The 15,833-nt window shown below is 35.9% G+C and overlaps 1 protein-coding gene across 1 annotated transcript; it reads right to left on the reverse strand.

Moving 5' to 3' along the window:
- Positions 1 to 688: 688 nt before the first annotated feature.
- On the reverse strand, positions 689 to 15,486 carry LOC149844998 (squalene monooxygenase SE1-like). Its single transcript, XM_089995423.1, has 8 exons — positions 15,149 to 15,486; positions 12,954 to 13,065; positions 12,603 to 12,777; positions 3,896 to 4,064; positions 3,412 to 3,630; positions 2,912 to 3,187; positions 2,374 to 2,652; positions 689 to 1,032 (listed from the first exon to the last, which is right to left on the reverse strand). Exons 1-8 carry the CDS (start codon positions 15,386 to 15,388, stop codon positions 928 to 930), a joined length of 1,575 nt encoding a protein of 524 aa, XP_089851549.1. The 5' UTR covers positions 15,389 to 15,486; the 3' UTR covers positions 689 to 927.
- Positions 15,487 to 15,833: the final 347 nt, after the last annotated feature.

The raw sequence follows: 15,833 nt of genomic DNA on the forward strand, positions 1-15,833 counted from the left end.
ACATACAGAGCAACGTGTGCTCCATGTCACGCACATACAAATGCAGGAATGGGACATGATGCAGATAAGCTTGGTATGGCATGGTAGTTCTCAAAAATTAGAACACAGGACACGTCCATACACACACTAAGCAATAAAACACGAATATTATCTCACATATAAACTCTTGATCAGCAATTCTAGATTGCTACAGTTAAAAATACAAATAATAAAACTATGTTGAAATTGAAATTTAATGTAACTATGGGTGCCCGCAAAAATCTGATAAGATGGCATATTTCATAAATAACAGCAATAAATTGCCAGATAGATGCCTACAAATCCGATGTGTCCGATCAGCAGATCTGGTTACCATCTAGGAATATAATTGACGACAAATTTTAAAAGGAAAAGAATGCATGTAAAATACAAATAAGTAGAAAATAAAAAAATACAAAATAAGTAATCAAGATCATGGAAGGAAATAGAAAGAATTAAACATAATTTAATTGTATCCGGTACCGGTTTGACTGTGTCCATGAAGTGTCTTAGTAAATCCAAGTGTCATGCCATGTTGAAGGAAACACATGTTAAGTGGTGTCCATGTGACATAGCCTGTGTTAGATGACAAGAAGAGTAAAATTTGATCCCACAACATGCTAAAAGCCTGCCCCAAAGACATAAGCAGAATCGGTCATATGCCAAGAAATGCACAGACAAAGCAACATGACATTACTTTCCATCTCCAAAACAAGGGTCTCGAGAAACATGAAACATGAAAACAATAGTAGACCTGGATCCAACATTATCATGTTCAAAACCCTTCGCAAAGACATGAGCACAATCATGTCATGTGTCAAGAAAAGCATGTTAGACATGAAATAACAATGAAAACATTCGAACACACACGCTTGGCACTGCTACAAATTGGTTGACAGATGTACCCGCTTAACTAGCTGGGGGGCTCCTGTAATATGCTAACACTGTATTTGGAAAGAACATCTGTCTTACTCCTTCTGCTTTGATAATGGGAAATATGATGTTGGCCGCACCCTGCACAATAATTCCATTCAAGTAATCAGAATTCAGAAAGCACCTGTTTGGAAAAAATGTGCAATTTTTTTTTCTGTTTTTGAAGGAAAGATAACTTTCATTAAAATGATGAGAAGTCATCCAATCAGTAACAAAAACAATTAAACAGAAATATGAGTAGGAAGAAAAAAGTCTAATTATACAAGTTTCTCTCCACAATCAACCAGTATTTCAACAGAAAGAGAACTGAATATAAGAAACTGTCTAGGAAAGACAGCAGACAGGATTAGTAGAATTTCATGCCCCAAAAGATTTGCTAGAAACTCACAAGCTATCAGGAATTGAATGGCATCTTTTTCTCCTGAAACAATGATATAATGTTCTTGATGCACGTTCCACTCAATGTCCTTACATATTTTTTTATCTCCATGAGGATAGTTTCATGCATTGGTCAATGCCACAGTATGCAATCTTTGACGTGTAGAGACAAAACAGCTCTACATGTACGGCCAGCTATTTTGCCCAATGTTTTGGTTATGTAATACTCAACAATGTCCAAGAATTTTGCTCACAGCTTTAGGGTCTCCACTTGGCATGCTTGAGTGATCCCTATGTTCAAATTGAGGTTATCCTTAAAACTAGTCTTGCATTTTCCTACCCAGTTGGCAATGTTCCAACTGCCATTGTCCTTCAAAGTAGTCTTCTTGTAATTCTTTTTTTATCCTTCAGTATATAAGAGCCTTTATAGAGATCCATTTGAAAGCCAACCTGATCCACCTGAACATTGCAGGCATTGATAAAATGTTATGGCTATACCGGATGGTATTATCATTATCTTTGCTGGATCTTCTTTAGACTGTATCAACCAACCATCCTCAAAAGGTACTCCTACACCTCTAGTTAATTTTGGTTCACATGATCTACTCAATCTTGACTTCTCTTTTCAGCATCCAATCATATATTGGGACTAGGAGTCAGACACGGAATATCCATCTTCATCACCCTCAATCATAAAGGGTTGTTATCTAAAATAAGATGCTTATCATGATGAGACGTTGCAACCATCCCAACATAATCTAATGATGGAGTGGTGAAATGAATGATAACAATTACAAAACAAATCATAATAAAAACAAAGAAACCACAAATGTAGGCATTATACTGTTCTTGTTGTCGTAATAATTCAATAGCCTATTTCGTAGTTCCAATGGATTCCCAAAAAATCATCATCTTCAAATGAAAAATAAATAATAAATAGTTTGTACCACTATAGAGTCCACTTAATTCATAATAACTGAAACTCTAGGTTCATATATGTTTCCAAAAAATAATGTAGTCAAAAGCTTCTATATATCTACTTACTGAGATAAGTCGAGTTCCAATCCATAAGCGACTGGGAGATGGAAATGGAATCAAAAGGCGACCAACACCATAGATAGCCACAGCAAAGAAGTGAAGAACCAAGCTCAAAGGGCGTGGGTTTAAGCCAGATAATAAAGCAATTGGTCCAGATGAAAAGACACCTCCAAGGCTCAAATAATCAAAGCAGGCTTGACGCATTTCCTTCATGGCCAAATCAGGTGATGCACAAAATACTTTGTAGAGAGCACCTGCCAATGTATTTATTGTAGATGCTACTGGCTGCAGATAAAAGGATCACAGACAAGTTTTGATGAGCAATAAGAAAATTGGCTGCAGGGAAAGCAGAACAGCTGAAAACCTAAGTAATGTTATTCCATCCTCAAAAAACAGAGAACAAAAGGCTTCCTCAATCTCAATAATTTTACATTGGTTAAAATTTATAGAATGAAAAAAAGAAAATGGGATGAACAAGATCGCAATTCCCTAAGCACAATGGGTGCAGTGAAGAAAATTCATCTAATCCAATCAGTATACTTACTTTACGTAAGGTGTAAAAGGACTCCAGGTATCTGCAAAGTGATGATGCATCACTCAAATCACGGAGAGGCTTAAGAAGATTTAGGAGGACAACAATGTCAGACAATGCAACGGTCATTCCTCCACCAGTTAAAGGATGACGCATATTAAATGCATCCCCCATAAGTAGAGCACCAGGTGTAGGGTGAGGGTTGGCAGGCATGCTCCTATTAGGCATTGTTTTAATGTTTCCTTTATCAACAGCTGAAAGGAAAGCTTCATGCAATTTCCTTGGAATCTGGCGTGAAAAAATAAAAAGTGGGAATTAGCACCACAAAACAACCAGCCTCCAGCAACAATCATTAAATTATTATCAGACAACATGAAGTCAAGATACAGAAATCAACTTCATGATTGTGAATCAAAGGAAGTGTGCCAGCATAACCATAAAAGCGAAAATCGAGATATTAGAAAAGAAACTCGACACACTAAACAGCCATGAAATTCAAGTGCCTTTAATACCTGAGGTGCCACAACAGTTTTCAAATATTTAGCCATTTCTCCATTAGCTATTGAAGGTACTTTTTGACCAGGTATATCAACCAAGCACCGGACCTCGGTTCCACTGATAGGATAGAATAAAATAGGTGAAGGATCTGCCAAAATAACATGTCCATGATTTGGATATGGAAGCTCACAGTTCTCCAAAACAAGGCCAACAAAACAAGAAGGCACATCCACCTACAAAAATGACCAAATCAATTTTAAGGGAATATAGTAATATACTAATCCACTAAAAATGCCAAAAGTGCATTTACACAAGCAAAATTCATATTCGAAAAAATCCTATATGGCATAAAAATAATCCACATGTAAATATAGTTTATTGAGAGAAAGAATCCATGGATTATGAAGTACTAAGGAAAGCTTTTGAAATAAACATGCTGATCATTCTTAAATTTGTTCCCACAAGCTTCAAACTATAGGTGGAAACAAGAAGTTGTACCTTGGGATTGCACAAAGATCGCCGCAAGTTTGAAAAGCAACCATCACACACAATTGTAAGTGGTGCATATGCATTGAGTTCATTACCACTCTTGGTTTTGTATCTGACACCCTTGACAATCCCACTATCTTCAATCAGTGCAGTCACTGTTCCTTGTTCCAATTGGACGCTAAACAACAGTACACAAACTCATCCATAAAGACATGTTGAGTAGACGGAAAATGCATATCATTAGTGTAGCAGGTTTTCTATTTAAAATGACAAGAAAAATCAAGCATGCAGCAACACATTATTTAGCCACAAGTCAAATTGCCTTTCACAGTTAAATGTTAAAGGAATAATAACAGTTAAAAGTTGTTATCCAAAACGCAACTATGAATTGTCACAATGGATGGCATGCAGGAAGATGCAGAGACAATTGTAACAAAATTTGACCACCAAAAATATGCAGACAAAATCCGGCTGAGGGAAGAAAAATTAGAAATTAGAATCATTATGCATAGGTAACAAGAAGAAAGTAGGTCCCAGTTACTGCTCTTGAAAGAGCAAACTTTTCTAGATGTTAGTTTGAAGGAACTGTAATTCCATCAAAATCCTACTTTAACATCCCTGAAATGATACCAAGTTCTTGGTAACAAGGGTTCCAATGAATCCTTCTGATCTTTTGCCAAAACATGCCTTTAACCGGTGAACAAGGCAGACTTGGACAAAGCACTGTAACAAATATAACAAAATACTGGAAAGAATAAGATTATTTTCTTCTATTTGCTCCATGACATTTTGTGTTTTAGGAGGCCTCTACAGTGGAAAAAGTTGCCCAAGTCCTGAGATTTAAAAAAGATATGACATTCTCAAGATGTGAGCCACATGTAAAGTTTGATGTACCATGGGCTTCAGAAGAATCACCTACATACATGGTTCTCACTTCTGGTATTCTTCATCCAGACTGGGAGGATGAAATTAAAAAATAAAGAATCTATATAAACATAAAAATATTTAATGGTTATTTACAAAAATGTAACCAAAAGATTTTTGTAATAAAGATCCATACCCAAAAAATTTGGCAATTCAAATGCATGATTCATTTATTTTATGGTTAATAACCAAAAGTATACCTGTGGTTAGTTTCTAAGTTGGTCTTTCCTAATTTCTCTCTAATTCATGATTTTTCTCTAAGGAAAAGGTCACATTTACCCTTATATATCTTTCACTCTTTCTCCTGTTCTATATCCTTTTCTATTTCTCCCCCTCTAAAAGCACACATAACCCATCTCTCTAGACTGCACAATCCTACATCTTCCACCACAATACCGAAGGCTAATGGAAGGCGTACTAAATGATGGGAGAGAAAGATAGAGTAAAATGGGAAAAGAGAAGCATATTTAATGAGATTAAAACTGATATACCTTTGAATTTGCTAACTATTACCCGTGGTTAAGGGGGGAATAGTTACCAAGGGTATGAATTTGAATAACTGAAGACAAAACTAGCTACCATTTTGAAATAAAAGTTTTTTTATACATGAATTTTAATTATAAAAAAGCAGTTATATTTTATAAACAACCAATATTTAACATAGAAAACTTCTCTTTCTCAAGAATTTTATTTTCGCAATCCTATCCTTAGTGAATTCATAAATTATAAACAATTGACTGCACAGTAGAGTTGTTTTAGTTAATATCAACCATCAATACTCTGTTTAATATGGTTAGTTTATGTAAAACTATTAACGAGAGGATTATCTCAAAAATCATATTTGAGGAAGTGATATTTTTATTCTTGAGAGAGAGAGAGGGCATGATCCCTACGATTTCTCCAAAGAGAACAGTGGCTCGCTCTACTCATCCAAAAGAAATGACCCACTCACAGTAATTATGAGAAGCACTAAAATTGGTATTTAAAAAACACATTCAAAGACCACATAAAAGAAAAGAATAAATAAACAAATGATAATATTTATATAAGTTCCAATAGTGACATTTAATACTCTTCTCTCAAACAAAATAACTGATCTGAGGATGCCGAGATTGGTCATGCAAAAAAGGATGTGTGGCAGGATTAGAGTTTTGAATCTTCAAAAAAAATATATAACCGAAAACTCCTAATCCATGTCATTTCAGAATCTAGTCCAAGAAGAGCTTGTATTCTTCTTATGTACTTGACATTGCTATGCTTCACAATAAATAGGTATTGACTTTGTTATGTCAGAATCACAAGCCAATCTAACTCTAGGATAAACAAGTCCACAAAATAGAGTTTCTTTTGCATGTTTTATATTTCTTTTCAAGACTTCCATGTGGAGATCAATTGTGCAATGCATGAATCAAGACATATGATTAACCTGAAGTATTACTAAACACTTGCCATGCTTCCATGAATATCTGTATTTTAAATGAGTTCTTCACGTAGCATGTTATTCATTACAATTGGATTTTTATTCAGCTTGCATTTGGCAAAATAAGATTGGTTGAAATGTCCACTGCACATTGACGTTAGGTTATTATTTAGAATTTCTACCATATTTGATTAAAAAATATTATTTTGGTTAGCTTAAAACCTTCATTTTGAACATTTTATGCAAGATTTCTTTTAACTTTCAGCAATCAAAAAGTCAATTTCTTAACCATCAATGTGATGAGTTATGAATCAGACCCGATTTGTTTAGGTTTAGGGTTGTCGCCCTTGCCTTGTATAAATACTTTCTTTTCTTTCTCTCTTGTAACAGTTGGAAAAGAACAATAAAGATTTTCTCTGGGCGGCCGTGGTTTTTTACTCTCTCTCAGATTTGAGGGAAGGTTTTTCCACGTAAATATGTATGTCCCTCTTCTTTTTGATTTGATTGTTCTTGTTTCTTCGTTTTCTTGCTTGAGTGTTTCCTAACACAATGCTCATGATATCATCCAGATACAAGAGAAAAGAACCAGCTTTGGTGCTTCTATATGCAAATAACGAATCTTATTAACCAACATTACAGGCTCTCTTCCTTTTGATGCAGTATCAAAAACCTGGAAACCAGGTTTTGGGGTCGACAAAGAACTTCTCTGGCTTGGTTTTGATAAAACTGAATTGGCTACTCCATACAAATGCTACTTCTTTTAGTTTCCCCTGTAAGAATGCATTGTAACAACTAACAACTAATATAGTGTACATACTGGAGAAGATCCAAAAACAGAAAAAGGCAATGTTTGTTTGAAAGTTTCCTCATAATTGATGCCAAATAATCAATTGAAGCCTTTAGCAATCAGCCACATTTTATGTTGCTTTCTCAATCATGCGTATTTATTCAAGCCAATCAAAATATCTATAAAAATCTTATTGTTATTCTTTTCATTCTAAAGCTTTAACTAAATTTTCAAATTAGTGGCCACCTATCTCACAGGGATTCGGCTAGCAGGGTGTCGCACCCACGTCGACGCAACTCGACGCGAGTGCAGGTGTGACATCGAGTGCGGTTCATTTGTGTCCAACCTTTTTATTAAAAAAAAAATTTAGGGCGGCCCCCCTGGACCCCCGCCCGCTGACCGCGCAGCAGGACCCGCACCAGGGGAGCCCCCGAACCCCTCTTTCTGCAAGGGCAAAAACTCTAAATCAGGCTCCACAACTCATCAGCTCAACCCCTCCCTTGCACAAAGAGGGCGCAGGGAGGGGGCTCGACCCCTCCCCCTGCACAAATTTTATATATATATATATATATATATATATATATATATATATATATATATATATATATATATATATAATTTTGCCGCACCCCCGCACCCGCACCCATGTGACATAGGTGGCCACCATTAAAGAATTTAATGAACTCTTTGCTACAAGTGGTTGTAATGAATTCATTCATTTCTTCACAATAAAGGCATGCCTCAACACTCTTACCAAAACTAGTTCTATCTACAATGACAGTGTATTCTTTGATTAATTAACTAGGATCTATACTATATTACGCATTGTAAGTCTCTTTGGTTATGATACACACAAAACCAAAAGTAACATGTTCGTAAAAGAATAATTTTCTGGTTATTGAGACAATAACATCTTGTGGAGCACAAATTTGTTACTATTAGCTATTTATTGGGCTAAGTATTCCAAATTACTAGTTAAATATGCAAAGGTATAGTCATATTTTCAGTGATGGGCTATGTCACACGAACTCGGCTAGGGAGGCGCCGCACCCGAGTCGACACGCCCCGACACGGGTGCGGACACGGGTGCGGCTTCGGACACGTCCCGGACTCGGTCAACGCCGAGTCGGACTCGGTCAACGAGTCGAGGCCGAGTCCATCCTTTTTTGGACTCGGTCAATGTTGACTGAGTCTAAAAATTGTTCATTTTTAGGGTAAAAAACAAAAAAAATGATCTTTTTATATATTTTTTTTAAATATATATATATAGCATGAGTCTCAAACATAAGCCCCAGAAGAAAAAAATCCGGGGGGCACTGCCCCCCCTACGGCCCCCCGCCAGGGGCAGCCTCCCCTGGACCCCCGCCCGCTGACCGTGCAGCAGGACCCGCGCCGGGGGGACCCCCCGGACCCCCCTTTCTACAAGGGCAAAAGTACAATTTGCAAAGTTTATAAAAACACTCATGCTGGTGCCAAACTTTAGAGGACAATATCCACATATATGCACACAGGATATATTATTATATATATTTTTTAAAATATATATATATATATAGTTGAGTCCCTGTGTCCAAAATTTTTAAAATTGCGCCGCACCCGTGTCGCACCCGCACCCATGTGACATAGGCAATGGGGTAGTGCAGATTGTTTATAAGGCATATAAGAAGAGAAGTGAGAACTCTCTCTCTCTCTCTCTCTCTCTCTCTCTCTCTCTCTCTCTCTCTCTCTCTCTCTCTCTCTCTCTCTCTCTCTCATTTCTTACACGTCTTTAAGCATCCTTTCTCTTTCTCCACTTCACACTGGTCATCCTAATTACCTAAAATTAAGAAATTAAACATCATCTATAACTTTTTCTATTATATTGTCGATGAAAGCAGAAGGTATAAACTTTGTTACTCTTACTACTTCTATCGACATAAGCATACAAAGACACAAAGCAACTTGAAATAAATGAATAAATAAATAAAATAGTTTTTATGTATAATATATGTTTATGTTTATATACTCAAATCTCATTATGGGAGCTTTCACATGAAGTGTTTGGACAGCATGTGATGCAAAAGGAAATGTGGGATGAAGAAGAGCACCATCCCCCACTTGAAGCTAGTCTTATATCCACAAGGAACAAAAAAAAAATCAAGAGAAAACTTTATTGCTTGATAAAAAAACTGATTACACCACCTCTATTTATAGACTCTAAGTACCTAACTAGATAAGGATTCTTAGAAGGCTTATCAAAAAAATTTGTCATTACTCAAAGCCATCTTTCTATTATCTATATTCTAGAAGGTCTAGACAATTCTGGTTTTTATCTCTAACAATTATCTTTTATTGATTATGATTAGGCTCTGTTTGGAAGTAAGTGTTGTAGAGGAGATGAGAGGGGTGATGGAACTAGACAAGAAAATTGGTGATGCGGGTGGAGTTGTCAACTACATCCTTGCAAGGATGTACTTAAAAATGGGCCATCTCCACTCTCAACACCATTCTCATTTCCCAAATTGGGGTTCCCAAACATCTATTGGGGTGGGTGGTATTAATTAAATCCTCATTAAATTCCATCTCTGGCTCCCAAACAGAGCCTTAAATTATTTTGAACGAGTACCACCATTAAATTTCATTTGTACCAATAACTGCAAATTTTCAGAGTGGCCTTTTAGCCCACATACTTGGCATATAATGGTGTTGTCATTTGGCCGATAAGACGTGTTACTACTATTGTCATTATAAGAAGTTAAGAACCACTCTGATTCCATAAAAGAATTTATTTTTTCTTTGATTAGGTGTGGGTGGCAAGTTCAACATCCCTTTTTGGCATTTTTACGAAATAAAATATCATCCAACGGAGTTCTTTTTAGAAAAAAAATGATGAATAAGAGGAAGAAGTAGTTCGACCAAGGTGGATTATGTTCATCATGAAAATAATTGTATAATGAAGTTGTCATGCCTATCTCCTAATCTATGTAAACCATAATAAAGTTTATCATAATCATTTACAAATTTACAAATCACAGTCAATTATAAATATGTTTATGTGAACAAGGTAATCCTAAACAGATCTTTTTTATCCTTTCAGCAGTCTATGATGCATAACACTTGTTTGGGAAATTTGAGTATATGAGTTTGCTTATCACTTTTATTCTCTACCGTATGACAAGAAGTTAGTAGCTTTAAAGGACTGTTGATTAATCTCAAATTTTGAATACAAGGAAAAAAAAAGACATTTTTCCAAGTCATATAACTGGAACCACCGAGCATGATGTTAATCTTTTGAAAGACAGTTGAGATGGAAAAGGAATGAAGGAACTAAAATCAAAATGTAAGGATGAAAAGAGAATGGGGGGGGGAGGGGGGGGAGAAAAGAAAAAAACATGGTTAAAGAAGATAATGAAAGAAATTTGAGGATACATGAAACATTAACAAAAGTAAAAGAAACAAGGAAAAGTGACAAAGAGCCAACAAAACTGAAATAGGTGAGTTCAGATGTCAAGAGTTTGCATCCTATGATACCATAATAGTCTATGAAGAAGATGAATGAAGAGAGAACCAAGCTGTAATAAAATTCCAGTCATAAATATTGGCAATATTTTCAAAATATCATGATAATATCACTGTATATTCAGCAAATGATATTATAGGTAAAATATTGTGATATTTTGAAAATATCGCCAATTTGATAATATCGTGATATTGTCATGAGAATATTGTGATATTCTCATGATAATATCGCGATATTATCAATTATTGTTACTGTTTTTATTTATTTTCTACATCTTAAATGTGTTTTTCTTCTTTAATTTGCATTTTGTACTTTTTTTTATTATATATGTATTTTATTATCTAAACATGATATTTTCTTACTTATTTTTGTTATTTTTAACTATTTTTTTTTTTTAAGCCCGGAGATTTTTCTGAGATTTATCACCAAACCTATAATATCGCGAGAAATAGCCTCGCCAAGATATAGCCGATATCAATATTTGTGACTATGTAGAATTCACAGCATTCTAGTGTTGCTAAATTCAAATTCCATGCAGTTCATTCCAGAGCTTGACTGTTAAAAGCTATGTCACAAGGACACAAGTAAAGGACATGAGATGCACCATCTTTCTGTACATTTCCATTAAGAGTAGTATTTAAGTGGATACGACACAAGGTAGGTTAGAATATCCCTATGACATAGGTTAAAATAAAAGACTTAAAAAAACTAGTTTCAAGAACTCCTTTACCATGGTTTTAGCAAAATAGAAAACTGGAGGCTACAGGAACACTTGCCAATCCAAGATTGCTAAAAGCACATGAACTGTGCACCTCACCTAGGGCCCAAAGGGCCATTTGGTCTCAAGGGAATAGTTGTTTTCTGACACCTTGTTCATTTCTATGACATTTTGCCCCCCCCCCAAGAAGCCTCTATAATATTTAGGCTGAAGATCCCTCTCCATTTCCTTCTAATAGGGATTACTTGTATTCATTTTGTATTCTCTAGACTTCAACATTTTTTGCATTTGAATCACTTCTAATCAACTCTAAAGACTTGGATAAGGACTAAAAAAGTGACTTTCAACTTTTTATGATTAGAAAATACTATGTCCTCCCTTTTTTCTTTCTTCTTTTAAAAAATGCATATCCATTTATGTTCATTTTTCTTCTTTGTATTATTATGTTTATTCTTTCAATGTTTATGAACATGTAACAATCTTGAATCTATTCAATCATCATTGGTGATGACTTCTTCATTTCAATTTTTTCTAGAGTGACCTTTGTCCTTTTAGTTATGAAAACACTCAATACTCCTGAATCTATTGAACATTTTTCTTCGACAAATGTGTTTTGTGCTTCTACTAAATTATAATATTTGGAAGTTTGATATACCTGTTCAAGATCTTTCTTAAGGATGTATCCTAATTCATTCTTTTTTTTTAAATTTTCTCCTGTTTGATTTTCTCATTATTTTATCATCTGAAAAATTTAGATGTTGACTTTCATATTGTTAGATTTTTCTTGAATGCTTGGGATAAAATAGCATCATCATGAAAAGATGATGGTGGAATCCATGGATTGAGGCATTATTAGAATGATCCTATAAGGAATTCAGGATGCTTGAAAAAGAAGTGACAGGTCCCAGTAGCAAAGAGGACATGATTCTCTACTGCACTCCAAGTGAGCATGTGCAAACCCTGAGATGCAATATCATCACTTGAGTATGATGGGACTTTCCACCATCTAAAACTGAAAACTACTAGTGAGAGGATCTAAAGCTCCTATATACCAGCAGGTTCCCTACATGGAACAGTTACATAGCATTATCATAGCCCACCATTTCAAGAAGAGTAGAGAACAGACACATCATTTGACATTAATGGCAGGCATACATGAACTTTTTCTTTAGAGGATTCTTCGACTTCTTGCAGAACATTAGCATCAGATATCACCAGTAAATAGACTACTATCAAAATACAATAATTGACTGACAATGAGTAACAGGATTATCAGTTTGCACTAGCAAACTGCTACTATAGCCGAACCATCAATTGTTTTCATGGTCATAAAAGGCATGACAATCAGTTATAGTCAAAGTAAATTACTTGGGAAGAGAGGAGGCCTTCTTTCGCATCTGTTGAATGAAACGCCCATTATGGAAGCTCCTTCCTGCCACATCTGAATGATATTTTTCCAAAGGATAAGATAGTTTGGCATCCTTTCCATCCTTGAAAAGTGCATATCCAAGAACATGTTGAGCATCTATGTCCTCCACACAATCTGCAAAAGATTATGTTTGTGGCACAAATATTAGTTTTCAAATCATTTCTGCCACCAAACACTCACCTTTAGTAAACTTTCTTTAGAAAATAGCTGCAATGCACGATAGATATTGTTGTTCAAATGACCGTGGACTGATTCACTTTATTCCAAGGAAGATCTAGAACAATGCTTACCATCCAGACCCAGCTCTAGCAATTTCAGGTAACCACCAGGTTGCAGAAGTTCCCCAACTATCCTGTCTGGCTCTGTAAGATCCCTCTCAATCAAATGCACCCAGCGTCCATCCTGCCACAAGCATCATGAAATATAAATGTCACCCAGGACTCTTGAAGGTAATTTTTAGCATGCAAATCTAGCTTAAAAATAAGTTAAGATTAATTACAGTAAACAAAAATTTCTCACATGCATCCATCCAATCCATATATTAGAAGGTGAAGTATGAAGTTTATTTCCAACAATTGACATGATCTTCAGAAAAGCCAGATGTTAGCAGTATTGCGCAAGTGCAATTATCCTTAGAAAAAAGGGTCAAATAAATGCATATCCATTGGTTGTGCATAGACCATAATACCAAGAGTTTCAAAATATCAATAAGAAAAAAGTTCATGAAAAGACAAACAAACAAATAACTTGACAAATTTAAGAAGGTGAACCATAGCCTGTTTGACAAAGGGAAAAGAATCAACTTTCTGCCATCAAGTACTGGATGGAAGAGTTAAAGTAAGCCTAACATCAAAACCACAAGCAAACTGGGTCGTGAAGACTTGTGAAGGTGAAAGCATCATTAGTTAAGCTTTGCTTCTAACTAAGAGTTCTATTATATCCAGATTTCAACAATCAATCTTTCAATAATATGTTAGTCCTAGTATTCAAAGCTCACCATGCAAAACCATAAGAGAAATGAAGTCCACATGATCACATGAATCCAATGAAAATTGAAGTCGATAGGCTAATGGGCCTTCTGATGCAACTCATTCTTTTATTTCTTAGTAAAATCAGTTAGCATTTTCACCTTAAAAATATGTAAGTGGGGCAATTACAAGGCAGAAGAATTGAAGCAGAGAAGATTAACTGTAAGAGACAGGGAACTCTTTAAGAACTGATAAAACCAAATAAGAAAGAACTTAACCACATTCAAACTTGTTTATGTTGTCAGTCAGGTCCTCAAAAACAGTTGATGATCATACAGAGCTTGGTCAAGTCTCCATGTCACAGTCATAGAGCAGGTTTAATTGTTTAGAATCATAGACATGCTGAGAAATGGGAAAGCTAGGTATACACTCGGCCACATGTAGACTAACTAATTGAAGTTCAAATGCAGTCACGGCACCATTGAAAATAGGACACCCATTAAGACACTATCCATTCACTAGAAAAATGATCATTTTTTTGTTTACATACATTTTGCAAGTAGTTTTATTTTTAATTCCCATCAAGTTTAATAAACATCCAACAGACTAAAATAAAAATCGTATCACTCATTGATAGTGAGTTTCTAACAACAAAAGCTCCTGGCACATATTTATTAGCATCTAAGCACAACAAGAATGTAGTTTTAGACCTTGATTCACCAATTCCCTGTCATTTCCTCTCTAAGACTAAAGCCCAAGGTATTCCACAATCATTCATGTCCTTATCTATTAGAGTCACTCTAAGTCATCATGGTCTCAATTTTTCCAGTTTGTTTTATCTGTTAACATTTCATTCATGTTCGTCCAAAACCATCTGGAGAAGCACTACCTAATTTTTTCTCTGTTGGTGCAGTCCCTAAGCCTCATATGATGCATTCGTTCCTCATTCTATCTTTTCCATTATTCCATGGATTCATCTGAAGATGCATATACCAGTGAAGTTCATTCTCCTCTTGTTGCTTCCATGCCGAATATTCAACACTATCAGTAGCGTATATCTAACATGAATCTTCTCAATACTGCTACAAAATTTCACTTTTTTGCCCATCTAAATAATTTTTAACGTTAAAGACATTTTATCACGATATGGGAATATCGTTGTTTCTCTGACGGTTGAGGCAGTATCAAGAAAAATTTCACATTTTTGTAAATTTAAACAAAAAAATCACCCTAAAAACCTAATTTCTTATTTTCTGTTTTATTACTCTGTTACGATAGGGTTAAAGAAAACATAAAACCCTTTTGATATATAATTGTTGCTTTTTCTTTAGATTTTCCGGTATTTCCTGGTTAGAACCTTCACATATCATTGTTTCTATTCTGTTGCACTATTAAAACAAAACTCATCGATCGATCTTTTAACCAGAAATCCTTCGCTTGCGGAAAGCACAAAAAAAGGCCAAAAATTTGGGCGAAACACAGTGCATGGAGAGATGAAGATGAGAAAAAACCCGCACCTTGCCGAGGGCGTAGGCAAGGGCAGAGCCGGCGACTCCAGCGCCGACGATGATGACGTCCGGGCGGCCGCGTTCACCGTCGGATCCCTCCCCGTCGGCGCGGATACTCAACTGGGTCGGATCCGATGCCTCACGACCGCCACCTCTCACGTCTCTGCTCCTCCTCTTCCTCCTCCTCGAGAAGAAGACGAACGCCAGGAAGGAGGCCACCAGCAATCCGAGCACGTACTCCACGTACATTTTCCCTTCTCCCTCTCTTTTCAACCTTTTTTCCCCAATTCTTTGGAGAAAGATGGGAAAATCGAACCAGAGGAAGATTACCAGAGCAAGGAAGGACGAGCGTCATCCTCTCCCTCCCTCCATCCGCTTTTAAAAGGGTAATTTACATAGAGATACCTACTGATCTTTTATTTACAGAAACCGGGTATGTATTTTTGTTATTATATTCAACCACTTGCTTTACTAAATCATTTAGAATACCCGCCTAAAGTGCAAAATAGAGGCTTTACATTTTTTTATGAAGCTCGTCTTGGGCAAGAAGCGAGAAGCGAGTATTAAGAAATTAAGGGCGTGAAGCGTAAAAATGCTTAGAAAAAAAAAGCAAGTAAAAACAACTGCGGTAACGAGCAGGAAACATCATAAAAGATATAGAAGGTGGTAGCTGCCAACCACCCAACTAATTAAT

The sequence above is a fragment of the Nuphar pumila genome, chromosome 2, assembly GCF_984573655.1.
Source record: "Nuphar pumila chromosome 2, dmNupPumi1.hap1.1, whole genome shotgun sequence".
NCBI lineage: Eukaryota > Viridiplantae > Streptophyta > Magnoliopsida > Nymphaeales > Nymphaeaceae > Nuphar > Nuphar pumila.

Coding starts and splice junctions, on each gene's coding strand:
- LOC149844998 (XM_089995423.1), bottom strand. CDS start 15,388: ATGTACGTGGAGTACGTGCTCGGATTGCTGGTGGCCTCCTTCCTGGCG. Junction 12,778..12,953: donor GCTAGAGCTGGGTCTGGATG/GTAAGCATTGTT, acceptor AATCTTTTGCAG/ATTGTGTGGAGGACATAGAT. Junction 3,188..3,411: donor AAACTGTTGTGGCACCTCAG/GTATTAAAGGCA, acceptor TTTTCACGCCAG/ATTCCAAGGAAATTGCATGA.